At 43.9% G+C, this 14,459-nt stretch overlaps 1 protein-coding gene across 1 annotated transcript in view; it reads left to right on the top strand.

Annotated features, from left to right (window-relative positions):
* Window positions 1-12,900, top strand: part of LOC104626957 (homeobox protein cut-like 1) — a 23,874-nt gene extending 10,974 nt beyond the window's left edge. Inside the window, exons 3-5 of the mRNA XM_010295012.1 lie at window positions 1,858-2,046; window positions 6,896-7,160; window positions 12,060-12,900. Coding sequence (XP_010293314.1) covers window positions 1,858-2,046; window positions 6,896-7,160; window positions 12,060-12,771 — 1,166 coding nt within the window. The 3' untranslated portion in view covers window positions 12,772-12,900. The remainder of the gene's footprint in view (window positions 1-1,857; window positions 2,047-6,895; window positions 7,161-12,059) is intronic.
* The last annotated feature ends 1,559 nt before the right edge of the window (window positions 12,901-14,459 follow it).

The raw sequence follows: 14,459 nt of genomic DNA, 5'->3' as shown, positions 1-14,459 counted from the left end.
GTCGAGCCTCTCGCAGCCGCTGGAAGAAACGCTGCTCGCGTTGCAGCCTGAGCACAGCCTGCGGTTAGAAACTGTGGGCAACGTTGAAGGAAAGTTATTTACAAAGGCAAATTAAAAGATTTTATAGTAGCTGTCTTATCTGGCAAGTAGCTGGCAGGTTTAAAGGTAAATGGATCAGGCCTTACTGATGTTTGTAAACAGAAGCAGGGAGTAGGTTAACTGCAATGCGCATGATCTCCAATTGGCCCTGAATTACTTCTTTTTCTGATTTTCCTGATATGGAGGGTAGTTGAAAATCACTTATTATGTAGGAACTTAAGCGAATTCTGGATTTAGGTTTCTGTTCAGTCTGTAAGGACCATTAGTTTTAACATTAGGGTTAGTTTTAGAGCTTACTAGCAGACTCTGTCATGTTAGCCCTGTCCTCGTTTCCCCTTTCCGCCTTTCATTATCTCGGCTGCTTCCTCCAAAAGCTTTTCAGACCCACCTGTCCCATGCATCTGAATGGGATGTTCTGCAGCTTCTTAACTGGTCCCACATTCCCTCCTCTCCCCATACAGGCAAAAAAAATGGTCAGGTGGAAGGTTTTGGGGTGTTTTTGAAAGAGGAGGAAGAGGTTCATGGAATTAAGCAAGCAGAAGGGGTTTATGTACTTTCCACAAGCTGTTTGTGGCAGGATCAGATGAGGCTGTGAAGGCAAGAGCTGATGGTGCTTTTGCAAGTGCGGGCATGTCCTGCAGAGCTGTAGGAGCACAAGCCCCCACGCATCCGCATTGTCCCCGGGGGATCTGTTTGGTGCCACTGGGTAAGACTGCTGGCATTGCTGGGGAGTGAAGGAAAAGCATTCTGCTTTGTGTTAGCGAGGGCATTCAAAAGCTAGGGACGAGACCCTGAGGCCTAAACTTGATCAGTATGGAAAGTGCTTTGGGTTACCTTGAAAATCCATAATAGCTGCACTTCTATCGGAAATCACCGGCGATGACTCAGATGACTTCAGGCTCTGTCTTGTAACAAAAGCTGTTGCATATCAAGGCAGTTTAGCTTAGGAAGAACACTGAAATGAAGGGTTTTAGAAAACTAGCTGTATGGTTGAGTTTCAGCTGCACAGGCATTTTCCACAGTCCTTGCAAAGTTAGATCTTAACCATGTAAAACTAACGTTAACTTATGCACGTACAAATGCTGTACATTGGAAAACATGTGCGGTTTTTACCTTGCTAGACAACAGCGTTTTGAAAGAGAACTAAAATTAAGTACTCTTAACTACAGGTACTGTAGAGGCTGTAAAAAAAGCTGTTATATTGTAAAATGTGATGATTTCTAGTTGGTAAGACACAGTTAGAACACTACAGATAGTACAACACAGAAAATACGTACCCGTGTCTTTGAGGACGCTGACATGACCGTTGCTGAATGGAGGGTTGCATCGGTCTTGGTTCATTGATTGCTTGAAATGTTTGGATTGCCCTGTTGGAACAAATCTGTTGCACTACCCTCCTGCATAAGAGCTAAGTAGCCTCACTGCTCTCACTAGTTGCCTGCTTAGCTAAAAGTTCAGTGTATTTTTAATCTCTTAATTTTATTTTTTGCACACTGTGTCACTGTAAGTAAGGTCCCGGTCCCCAAAGGTGTTGAGCTCCCCTCTTTGCCACAGTCAGATCCTAAGGATTAAACTAAAGCTCAATATTTACACGTTAGTTGGGGGGAGAGCTTTTCTTCTTCTAAATGTTTCTTTTGGGTTTTCAAGCAATTCTAAAGTAAGAATAATTGACGAATGATCTCATAGACGTGTTCTGTCTTTTTAATTAGCCTTGTCTCTTAGCTGAATGAATTCATGCGATTTTCAATTTCATATTAGGTCAGCGTTTGTTTGGGGAGACAATCCTAGGGCTAACACAAGGCTCTGTCTCAGACCTTCTGGCTCGCCCGAAGCCCTGGCACAAGCTGAGTTTGAAGGGCCGAGAACCCTTTGTCCGCATGCAGCTGTGGCTGAACGATCCCAACAATGTGGAGAAGCTGATGGATATGAAACGAATGGAGAAAAAAGGTAACTCGGAGCAGACTGCTGACTCATGTTTTCCGTTACTTCAAAGATGACCATGTCTTTTATAATTCTGCATGAATAGTACAGAGGCAGCATTGATCCAGTATTATGAAGGTGATGCAAAAGGACTTCATGACAGCTTTTTCATAGCTTGATTTGATGTTAGCTCAAGCAGATACATCTAAAAAAAAAAAACCCACTCAATAAAAAAACAACCCCAAACCCTGAATATTCACCAGCTGTCGTGAAATCATTGCTATATTCTCCTATAGATTAATTACTGAGACCCTGGTGTATCACTGATAACTTGCCTTACCAAATGAGAAATGTGAGTTTGGGAGCTGGCTTTGGGTTATTAGTTAATAGTGCTGCAGCTGGTCACAGATGTTGGGCTGGAAGAACTGTGCATTGATTCCTGAGAGAGCTTCTTGTCAGTCCTGCACTGATGGTCGCTAGGAGGAAAGAAAAATGCAGTCTTTATAAAAGGCTATTTGAGAATAATTAAATTTGTAGCCTTTATAGGGATGGGGGAAGGTGATTGTGTTAATACATGCTTGCATAAACGGCTGGGTCATGAGTATGTGCCTGTGAGAGATCTAAGTTGTTACTGGGTATCTTAGTAAGGAGCATATCCTGAAAATTCACCCTACTCTCTATACTTTAAATTCATTACTAAAAACCAGGGGTTATTCAGAGCCCTGTTTTTAGTCTGTTCATGCGATTTTACAAGAGAGACTCTTAGGCTGCCATTATCAGCGGTTAACTAATTAATGATATATACATCTCTTGAGCTATCCCTTAATGATATTAGTACAGACGGCATTAATCGTGTGCACTGAAAGCGCTGCTGTTGACTGATGTCCTGAAAGCATTAACACATTTGATCGAGAACTTTGTGATTATATTAAAAATTGCAGTGAGGGAGCTTCTGGGAAAATTGTAGTCTTGCATGCTTTCAGGAAGAAATTCAAATCCTTGTCATGGTAACTAGTATAATATAAGGCAGTGCAGTATCTTACCACAAATTGTGTATGATCTTCCACAGGGAGTAAAATCCACTTGGGTTTCCCACTTACAACTGTAAACCAAAGGGAGCCATGATGGTTTTCGCTGTGTTAGAAATATGGCAGAAATAAAATTGTCAACTAGCTGAATTTTTATAGCCTCAAAGAGAATATCGCCCATAATGCAGGAAAATAAAATAAAAATAATTTAAAAGTAGTACTGACAATATCCTCTCAAAACTATTTTCTAAACTGGATTCTTATCAAACACCGTGCAATACATATGCTCTATAGATGGCACCTGAATAGAGATAAGGCTATAAATCATTTGAGACTCTGTACTGAAGCTCCTGAACTGTGCAAGTGCTGTCCTCATAGCAGAGCACTCTAAAGTGAATTCAACCCTGTATTTTCTGCAAAATCCTTTCATGCAGGAAAGGATCCTGTGATTTAACCTTTTCAATTGCTCTAGAGCCACATTAGGAATTTAACTTCCCCTTCAGCTAATGGCAGTTAAAGAACAATGCAACTGTATCTGCTACCAGTGAAACATTATTATCAATTATTTCTCTGCCACATTTTATTAGGGGAGTAAATCAATAATTATGATAAAGGTGAGCTGCGTATATCTTTTTTTTCTGTTCTGCAAGTCTGAAGTTTGTGCTATAAATGTCCATTTTAAGAGGTTCTGAAAATTTGCAATGTACATTAACCAACCTCTTTGGAGGAAGCCGGGGGTTCACGCTCCCTAGGGTGAGACACTCTGCACCACCTTTCCTGCCTTGGAAGAGTTCATTCCTCTTTCTTACAACCTCCCGGTGTGTGTGCTGCTGGTAACGTCACACTCCTCACTGAACAGTACCAAAGCCTGCTGTCAGGAGAAAATTTAATTCCCTTTATTTCCCCATTATTTCGCTTTTTAATAATCTTGTTCAATACCGCATAAGATAAAAATTATATTAAAAGGGGCTCTGTTTTGCCTCAGTGGGCAGCTGCTAGTTCTGCAATACTGTCTGCTGTGTCTATGGCTGAGCCCATGCCAGGAAGTCTTCCCAAAGGGACACGGTGATGCTGGGTTGGCAACAGCAGGGGGAAAAAAGGTAGTAAAACTCAGGAGATAAAGCTGGTGTTGACAAGTTGGTCTTAGACGCAGATCTAGACCTTTATCCAAATTACATTCGGGGTAGGTTTTTTTTCATAGGTCTCCTGAGAAGTGGAGACCGATCACAGACAAAAATCAAACTTCTCTGAAAATCAAGCGTGTTTGTGACTTGGATTCCAGTTTGAGCCTTGCTGTCACTGCAGATGTGCTGAATGATCTCTTTATGTTGTCTACATGCAACACATATGTTTAGAATAAGAATTAAAAAGGAAAAGCTTTTATAAACGTCATCTAAAGTTTCCAGAGAGCACCATTAAAGCCTAACGCTTAGGTGCTAGTTCAGCACACAGCAAAGTGCCAGGATTGTGCCTTTGGCCCAATGGAAATTTGTTCTGATAATATATTATCCTCCAGAAAAACAAGTGGTTATGACAGAACAGTGGGACATCCTCTTTATTTTTATGTTAAGGAAATATATGCATTTATATCATTTGTTCCATTCACGTGAGAGAGACCCAAATAAGCTATTGCAACTTCTGCGATCGCGGTGTGAGGTTACAAAAGCAGAGGTAGGCATAGGGCGTGAAATGTCTCCCAAGCTATTACAGCTCTGTGCTGTTCTTAGGAGTCTAAAGATGGGAGCTCTGACCCGCCAGAAATGCCATTTCTGGAGAGCAGAGAAAGCAGAGATTCAGAGCATCCTGATGCATGGGTGTCTCATGTTGATTCAGTCACTTGACCAAATTCCAGAAACTCCAGTTAGAGATAGCCTAAGCACCTTTTACATCTTCCATGCGAGGTTCTGTTTTGTCTTATGGCCTCCTTTAAGCTGCTGCGCGTTGCTGACGTGATAGATCCTGTCTTTCAGCCCTCTTGGTTGTGCTATCAAAGGAGACAAGGAAACCTTATGTGTAGTTTGCGTGTCAATGCAAGTTTGAACTAACACCTAAGAGTCTTTGAGATTAAAGACCTTACATAAATGTGAGATTATGTTGCTGGAATGATTAATTCCACGGTTGAAGATTGTAACAGTTCCTTGAAGGCTGCAAAAATACTTCCAGTAGGTCACCTTGAAATAATGCATTTGCCTGTGGTCATTTTGCGGTTCTACATCCGATTGGAACAACTTAGATAGGTGATTTTTTAAATGAAGTTTATTTTTTTAAAAAAACAACTTTTCTTTTAATGGGTATTTCAAAGGCGTGCAGGAGTGTATCATGGCAGAGTGATGGATCATGAGCAACTCATGTTCTGTTCCATATCAGTGATCTTACACAGTAGGCAATCCACAGGTAATCTGTCATACTCAGGGGAAAAAAAAATCAGGGCCATGCAGATACCCCCAAAGGTTACACAGCGTGTTCAAAATTCACTTTGATGACAGTAAGACACAGTGTAAAAAGGTCCCACTGGACGTGCCACTGTGTAGGGGACAGGATCTGAAACCCACCGGAGACAGAAAACGTAGCCAGTCCCGTAGGGAGCTCTGCCAGAAGAAGTTGGCTTGTGTGAGAAGGGCTTTCAACATTTCAGTTTATTTGATTGCATTGAATTTTTAGTCTTCGTGCACCCTGAGCAGAGCTGAAGGGACAGAGAAGTTTATTTTTTGAAGAATTTGGTTGCTGATTGGTGTGACGTGCCCCACACATTGGGTCCCTGGCTCTCATCGGAGCTCCTGGCTGCTGGACATCCAGTGCCTGCTAGATTGATGTCAGGGTGGTGTAATCTGGAATTTAATAGCCAAGGTTATCAAATTGCAGCTCTTGAATACCTAAACTCTTAAATATCTAGAAGGTATTTAACAGGCCATTAAATATTTTACTGACAAGATTCATCTATATTTGCCATTTTCAGCCCCCTCATTAGCAATGCTTGTGCATGATCCTGCCAGGTGCAGTAAATCCCACCTCTCTTTGCCCAGTGTAGATCAATCAAGTCAGTGACAGCCTTTGCTGGGACTCTTCTCCTTGCAGAATTTGCCAGGATAATTCCCTCCCCGTCAGGGACGGGAGGCAGCGGTGGTACCACAGGCTTCTGCCAGCAGCCTCACTGAGCTCCAGCGGCGCAGCAAGAGCTTTCTTAAAAAGAGTATGCGTTTTCGAAAGAGCCTTGCATAGGGGAGGAGGATGCTGTGGGCTGTTTTTCTTTCATAACCTGTCACTGCTATAGCGAAGATCTGTAGGAAGAAGCGGCAAATGCCTGACAGGTTATTGAGCCCATCGCTGGGATCTCTGGGCTCCGGGCGCCATCGTGTGTTGGAGACATGGCTGCGGCTCTTCAGCTTCCACAGTCATATTTTTAATTCAGAGACCTTAGGTGTTAAAGAGACCTTAGCGTACGCCTTAAGTGTTTAACAACCAAAATCATTTAAGTTGAAATGAAGTGCAACTGTCCTAATCAGGTGCTTATGTGGGAGTTCGCCACTCTCGAAGGACTGAATTGGAAATAAGTCGTGTTAACTGAACCCTGTTATTCATGTCCCATGTTCATTGAACAAGCAGAAAACTCCGGCAGGTTTCCAGGCAATTTACCCTCTTTTCTTTCCCTTTTCTTCTTTTTCCGCCTCTTGCATCCTCCCCACATTTGCTTTCCTCTGATCTCTGATTGATACCCTTTCCTCTTCTCTCCGAATAGCCCATCCGTGCATCTACAGCCTGTCATCTTTGCGTTTATTCCACAGCTCGTATATTCCTTGATTTAGCATTTTGCATTCAGCTGGGGCTGATCTGATGCACTTCTCTTTCAGCCTACATGAAACGGCGACACAGCTCTGTTAGCGACAGTCAGTCTTGTGAGTCCTCGTCCGCTGGAATAGACTATAGCCAGGGAGCCAGCCCGCAGCCGCAGCACCAGCTGAAGAAGCCCCGGGTGGTGCTGGCACCAGAAGAGAAGGAAGCTCTGAAACGAGCCTACCAGCAAAAGCCATACCCATCACCAAAAACCATTGAGGAACTCGCTACGCAGCTCAACTTGAAAACCAGCACCGTGATCAACTGGTTCCACAATTACAGGTATGAGATCTCCCAGGAGCCCTACTCACAAAGGATTGATTTTATTTGCTTTGGCAGGGTGCTACTGTGCTTCAGCAGGCTGTGTCTGCTTCCGCTGGCATTGAGCGGTTGTATGAAATGAACAGTTTCGACAGCAGGGAGGTTCTAACTACCAGCAATGCTAATGCTCCAGACTAATTTTAAGTCATCCCTGAGGAACAGCAATATTCACATATTGATATTAGTAGTGCTTTTAAACAGAAAGTCTTGCTTTTGGGGTGGGCGTGGATTTAGAGATGTCCACTATTGAATATTTATAAATCCCATTGCAGTAAGCAAGACTGGTCTTTCTTACTTGCATATGCACACACACGCAGACACACGCTTGCACGTACATGTACACGTATGGGGGGGGGTGTGTGTTACGCCCGGGTCAGCTGGTGGGGGGTGCTTGGAAGTGTCCTCTACTGGATGGCATCAGAACTGCACTATTTTTGTATCATTTTCCTGCATAAGAGGAAAAAAAGGATTTGCTTTTAGGTCTTGAGTCACTGAGCTCTGAAAACAGGCACAGTGTGTGCTGTATTTCTGGGAAGCTCCGCACAGCCGTGAAGGGCAGAGAACCGATCACCCTGCAGCCAGACGTGGCCACGGATTTGTTTCATTGTTATGATTAAATCGTTGAGTCCCGCTGAAATGAAATAAGGTGTTGGTCCGCTTAGGTCGTTTCTCATATTAGAAGGAACCTGTTCTGCTTTTGAAACAGTGAGTAGGTTTTGGCCTAGAGACACCGATAAACAGAAACAATGCTGGAATGACATATAAGAATTATAAGGATTTGAGTAAATATGTTATCAACTGTGCTTGGGATTGGGAATCTTAATTAGTGCAGCAGACTTTTCTCCAAGAAATTTGTGCTAATGAATATTGAACAGGTACAGTTAAGATAGCAGATACAATACTGTTCTGCCCCGTCAGTTGGAGCCAGTATCGTTCCTAATTAGTCCAGATTGCGAAACTTGTTTGTTTTTGGAACGTGCTAACATTTAAAGGGTGTTTTCCACTTTGGCCCTTCTCAGCGTTTAACAGGGTAGTTGCTGAAGCAGAAGCAGCACAGTTTAATGAGATATCTCAGAAATATTGTGCACAATACTAAAATAATGTTTATACTAAACAATATAAAATTTAAAAATTATAACCAACGAGTAATCATATTTGCACTGAATTTCATTGACTTGAATTCGCTACAGATGCAGCCTCTTTCACTGCTCCGAGTTCTCCAAGTGCAGGCCTCTCTTCCCATTCCCACTCCTAGGCAATTATACACAAGTTGGAGGAATGCCTATGAAAATATGTTCCCTTCGGCCTGACAGCAAAATGTGCTGTTCTCACTTACGCAGACGAGTGCGGGAGCACTGGTGGCATGTGTCATCTTCCTCATTATCATGAGATCTCCTGTTTAGGCGTGCTGCGAGAACGCGTGACAAGTCATGATTGATCAGCGCGTTTAGCCACACCAAGCTACACGTTAATGTAGACTAGGTGCTGACAGTTGTATACAAAATAAAAAATGTATGAACAAGGTGCTGTAGGCTGGGGGTAACACAAGCCTCGCAGCACTGAGTGATCTGGACCTGCTCCCAGATGTGCTGCTGAGTCTCTGGGACTTTAAAGAGATGTTTCAAGGCTGTTTGAAGCCCAGGGCGCTCTGAGCGGTTGCCACCACTGAAAAATCAAAACACGTGCCTGCTTCTTCCCTCTGTACAATGACTTCCCTAGCTTTCATGCACGAAGTACTCTTAAACCGTTGGCAGGACATTGCAGAAGAGGTACAAGTTACATGTTCTGCTAGGGGAACAAGAGCTGACTGTTGTGCGGCTCGTGTTCTGGGAAATGGGTAGTCTTTCCCCTCTTCATCTTCTCCGAGCCACACTTCACTTTATATATCTCTTTTATACTCCCCTCAGCCATTTCTTTTCCAGACTCCAGAAGAGTCTTTGTACAGAAGCAATTCCACACCTCAGACCATACACATTTTTCTTTAAAGTAACTTCAGTTGAGGCAGGGTACAGATACGGACAAGTTTGTCTTCCTGTTTCTTGGGAATCCTGTTACAGTGATGCTTTTCTTCTGGGATTCAGCCCAAACCTCACTTTCCAAAAAGGTGGTTGCTACAGCAAAACCTACCTTTATATCCACCCAGTGGGAAGTCAGCACTAGCATTTATTTTCTGCAGCAAAAGAAACTTTAAAAAAATCCTCAGCAGGCAAAGAAATAATTCACTTCAGACCATAAATAGGTATGAAGGATTTTGACATGTCTGCAAACTTCTACAAGTTGATGGCTTTGAGTCCGTACCAATCATGTAGCTCTCGGAACGTAAAAATAAGAATGTGCCTTGCTTTGCATTAGTGAAGCACATACGCAGGACCCATCGGAGTTTGAGGCTCCGTTGTCTGAAGAACTGTACCACACAGCAGGAGGTAGGGATTTCTGTCCCGCTTCACATGTGGAAACTGGCACAGAAACTTGGTAAGGTCATAGAGATGATACTATAGAAACATCAGGGATTAAACCCAATTTTCTTGAATTGTAATTTAATGCTCTTGGTTGCTAAATTTCACTGCTCTTGGTGTGGGCATGTTAGTCAATGAACTGCAGCATTATGCTTCTTTAGGTGAGTTCCTGGAGTTAGGTGAAGGAAGTTGTACAGGGAACTTCAACAAACTCCCCGGGAGAACGCTGATGCTTCGAGTCGCGCTGATGAATGCCAGCAGGATGTGTTGGTGTTGAGGCCAGCACCTTCCACCGAGAGGAATGCTCTCTGGAATTTCCTAGCTGCTGTCACCACTTCTTCTTTACCATAGGGATTTAATTACTATGTTAATCAGGAGCCAGAATAGATTCCAGAAGCGATATATTGGGTGTGAATTCCAGGGATTTCCACAGACATCGACCTGTATTCTGCAGGGCTGTGGCCAGATACTCAGTGAGCATGTCATCATTCAGTGTCGTGCTGGAGCTGAGGCATTTTAAACGCCATGCAGGCACGAAGCTCTTACCCGTTTCCTCTCCTGTTTTGGGGAACGTTACAGAAGCAGTGTGTTCTGGATCAATGTACATGGGAGATTAGAGGTGTAAATAGAGCCTGATAATCGACGTTTCAGATGCATGCAATTAATGGTAATAGAAAATTAGTTAGCACCTGTGGTCTTCTGTTAGGTGAATAATACTCTCCTAGGGAGAATCACAGACCCCCTAAATCCTCCGAAAGTGTAGAGTCAGCAAGTACTGCTGAAATACTCTGTTGCATTTCACATAAGGCAAGAATATCGTTAGCTTCAAAAGCAGTATTCAGATGGTGTTCTGCATTTATCCTAAACCTTTTCCATTGTGTGCTGTCTTCGTAGCGCATTTAGGGAAAAAGGAAAAATGTGTACAGACCTCAGCTGCGATTGGGACAGCATTTGTGATTTGCAAGACCTTTAGCAGTTCTCCCTGATTAAAACCAAAAGCGTTACCTTCATTCTGAAGGATAAAGTTTTGCTAAACTCTGCCGGTGTCTGTAGTCTCCTCCCTGACCACAGGTCACTGAGGTTCCCCCTTGGTTGCAAATTAGGACCTGAACAGTGGTCATAACCTCTCCTGCTGGCAGAGCGGTGCAGGGATTGAGTTGACCTAGACCCTGAGATTTTTTCATAAACTGTTCTGTGCTTGTGAGGATATATTAGGGAGCTCCTAAACAGAGAAGAAAGATGGAGGAAGGACCAAGTTAAATGGCGAAGGCAGTGTGTTTGGGGGATTGCTGCACGCTCCGAGTAATAGGAGGTGCAAGGTGGTACACCGGGCAATTTTAACCACACATGGAGTGCATTAATTCCTTTGAAATGCACCGCTCGCCTTGTCACCATTCATGTTCTGAAATCGATGTTTTAAATAAAAAAGGAGGCAGAAGTCAGACCTGCTCATAGACTGACAACCTGTCAAAAGGCTGTGCTTCCCCAGAGCCGTTCCAGAACAATGGGCTTTGTTTCATCTTTGTTTCTCCGTGGTGTCCAGGAGAATACCAAGGAGGTCGTCCAGATTTTTTGCTTATTTGGCTTTTGTTTAGGCAAATTGTGGTTCATTTCTAGAAGAAATCTGAATTGTTTCATATTTACAAACTGCTTTCCTCTGGGTCTACTAGAAATGTATTCATATTTTTTAAATCATCCCTTTTTTTGGTCCAATGTGTTGTAAATTTTCATGTTTCTGATGTCAGACTTCTGGAATTGGAGACTGCCGAGCCTTTCATCTCTGTCCCTTAAACACGTCCAGTGCTGTAAAAATTCGGCATACAATTACGGATGCTACTTAGTTTAAACTTGCAAACAAAGGGAAAATTGGATTTGATCAATCATTTTAGTGCAAGCTGATTATCCTCATAAAGCTTCTATTTTTGCTTTATTCTATAACGTTGGCTGTGGTCACTGGAAGGGGCAGTGGTCAAAGTCAGATTTACAATAAATACACAAAATCCTGGTTGGAGGCAGAGGGGTCACTCTCAACACTAAGCAGAGTTACCAGGAGTGGCTTGTCTGCGCCGGCCGCCCTCCCGCTGCGCCGCGGAGGACCCCGGGGCCGTCTGGGGTTTGCGGCCTGCATCTCTTCTAGCACGGCAGGCTTCGCGCGGGCGTGTGGCCGGGAGAGGTGAAACTAAGAGCATCTTGACGATATTTCACGTTCTTCCAAGCACCTTCTCAGTCGGTCCTTTGGGTTTGAGCGTGAGAGCGCTTCCGCCGACCCGGCTTGGCGCGGCTGCCCCGTAGCTGAGACCAAACGGCGTCTCACGAACGGGCGTTTTGAAGGGCGTATCTGGTAGAGCAGGGCGGTTCCGAGTGACCCCCGACAGACTCACCATGCCTCTCCCCTGTCTCCTAGGTCTCGCATCCGCCGGGAGCTGTTCATCGAGGAGATCCAAGCCGGGAGCCAGAGCCAGGCTGGGTCGAGCGACTCTCCTTCCGCCAGAAGCAGCCGGGCCGCTCACAGCTCCGAGGGAGACAGCTGCGATGGCGTGGACGCAGAAGGCCCACCTGAAGGAAAGCCGAGTGGCCCGGAGGCAGATGAGTACAACAATGCAACCACGAAGTCTCAGGGAGGGCCAACGGAGTCGGCTTTCGAAGCGGGGGAAGAGGCACTGCAGGGCGCCAGGTCTTCGGAGAAAGCGGAGCCGTTCCGGGCGGAGAGCCTGGAGGACACCGACGACGAGGGCAGGCTCAGAGCACCGCGCCAGAGCTCTCCGCCGGCGTCGCAGCGCCCGGGAGAAGCTCTGGAGACACTGCCAAACTCTGCCACAGAAGGCGATGCATCTACCTCAGCTGCCTCCACCTCAGTCCTTACGGGGGAGAGCTCCTACAAGTCAAAAGAAAGTTCAGAGAAAATCTCCAGTGTGCCAAGTACGAGCTCGACGCCGGCCGCAGGCTCGCAGAAAGCCAACTCTCTCCAGAGCTTGTTCGGCTTCTCCGAGGCGGCGAGCTCCAGGAACACGCGAGACAGCTCCTTGAGGAAAAAGAAAGCGGCAAACTTGAACAACATCATCCACCGCTTGGAGAAGGCCGCGAGTCGAGAAGAGGCCGTCGAGTGGGAGTTTTGAGATTAAACTCGCCCAACTCTGGAGAGCTGGGAAGTGAAACTGGACCTCTACTGGTTTTATTGTGTTGCGCACTTAACCGCCCTGCGGGCCACAGGGCAAAAACGCCATAGGCCAAGGTGCATATAGAAAACAAAAAGGAGCGTTAAGCCCAATTTATGTTTGTGTTTTCGAGGAAGAAAACTGAAATGTGTAGTCAAGCTTTTTTGTACCCTGAAGTGTTTTTATTATTGCCCTAAGTGATTTCCACAGTTTCTGGAATAACTCATACAGCTTTGCCTTGTGCCCTCCTCTTTGGTGTGGGCTTTAAAAAAAGAAAAACAGAAAAAAAAAGAAAAAAAATCAAACCCACATATTAAAAGGGGGCTTTTTATCTGCCATCTAATGGCTACAGAGCGATAATACACTATTATCTTCTTAAACCAGGAAAAAAGGGGAGATTTTTCAAAAAAAAAAGAAAAAAAAAAGAAAGTTTTTTGTAGCTGTTCAGTTGCCACTAAGAGATTGCACAGTCAACCGACTCTAAACACACTAGTTTGGATTCCTACATATTTTCAAGAAAAGAAAAGAATCTTGTTGTTTGAAACTTTGAATTAAAAAAAAAAACACATTTACTCCACATATTTTTTAACAAAACAAAAAAAAAAGTCACATCAGGAAAATATCTTAATTTGTGGTAGCTGACTTAGTGTTTTCTTGTAAGTGAAATAGAATATTGACACGTAGTGCACATTGTTTCATAGCTTTAACTGATTCTGGTCTTTTGCAGACCAGAATTTGTTTAATACACTCCATTTTAGGCCAAATCAGGACAAAAAAAAAATCTGAATCTAGGTATTTTATAATCTGCTTTTTAACCTCTAACCACAGAGCACGCTGATCAGACCTCATATCTAGGAGGTTTAGGAGACAACTTAGAAGCAGCATGTACTTGATCATTTCACTTGGGTCGTAGTGTACAGAGTTTCCTTTCAGTAAAGACAGATCGCTCCAAAAAATGTTGGCCAGTAACATTTCAGCCTGCTACTTCGGGGACTTATTCCGTAACCCAAAATATTCCGCTTACCTGGAATGGATTAAAGTGTAGTTCACGTGTACGATTGCTGTCACACACCACTAAGAGGGGACGGGAGCTGCCTCACATAGAGACCTTTTCCTGCTGTTGGTGGCCATTCGCTGACTCTCTTCCCACCACAAGCACTGATTTTAAATACGTTTTAGTTGTGGGAAGCTTATTTTTGCGTGGATAAAGAGTACGTGGCAATGACCGGACGGGCTCTTACCGGGACTGAAATAACCCAAACTCCAAACCAAAACGTTCATGCTCTCGAGTCCCAGTCTAGGCCATTCTGCCCTGCAGAAATACAGCCTTTTTCCATTATTTTATGCACAGGTTAGGGCTGATCAAAGTACAAATCAAATTCTAACTTGTCTCTAACTCCTCCTGTTGTCTATATGTATATGCGTGAGCATAGAGGTGTGTGGAAGGATGTGTGTGCGTGAGTGTGTGCGTGCAATTTTATACGTCTGTGTATTTTCTTACGTACTTGTGCACACATAGAGTGCATTACTGCCACCTTTTTTCAATAAGCTGTTTTATCAGTTATGGCTTCTACAAGTTTGCTAATTTAGACTCCTTTATTGCCATATCTTTAAAACTAACAATAGATGATTTCGGAATATATATATAT

This window comes from Phaethon lepturus, unplaced genomic scaffold, assembly GCF_000687285.1.
Source record: "Phaethon lepturus isolate BGI_N335 unplaced genomic scaffold, ASM68728v1 scaffold52770, whole genome shotgun sequence".
In the NCBI taxonomy this organism is placed as follows: Eukaryota; Metazoa; Chordata; class Aves; order Phaethontiformes; family Phaethontidae; genus Phaethon; species Phaethon lepturus.
This window is presented reverse-complemented; position numbering and strand designations above follow the sequence as displayed.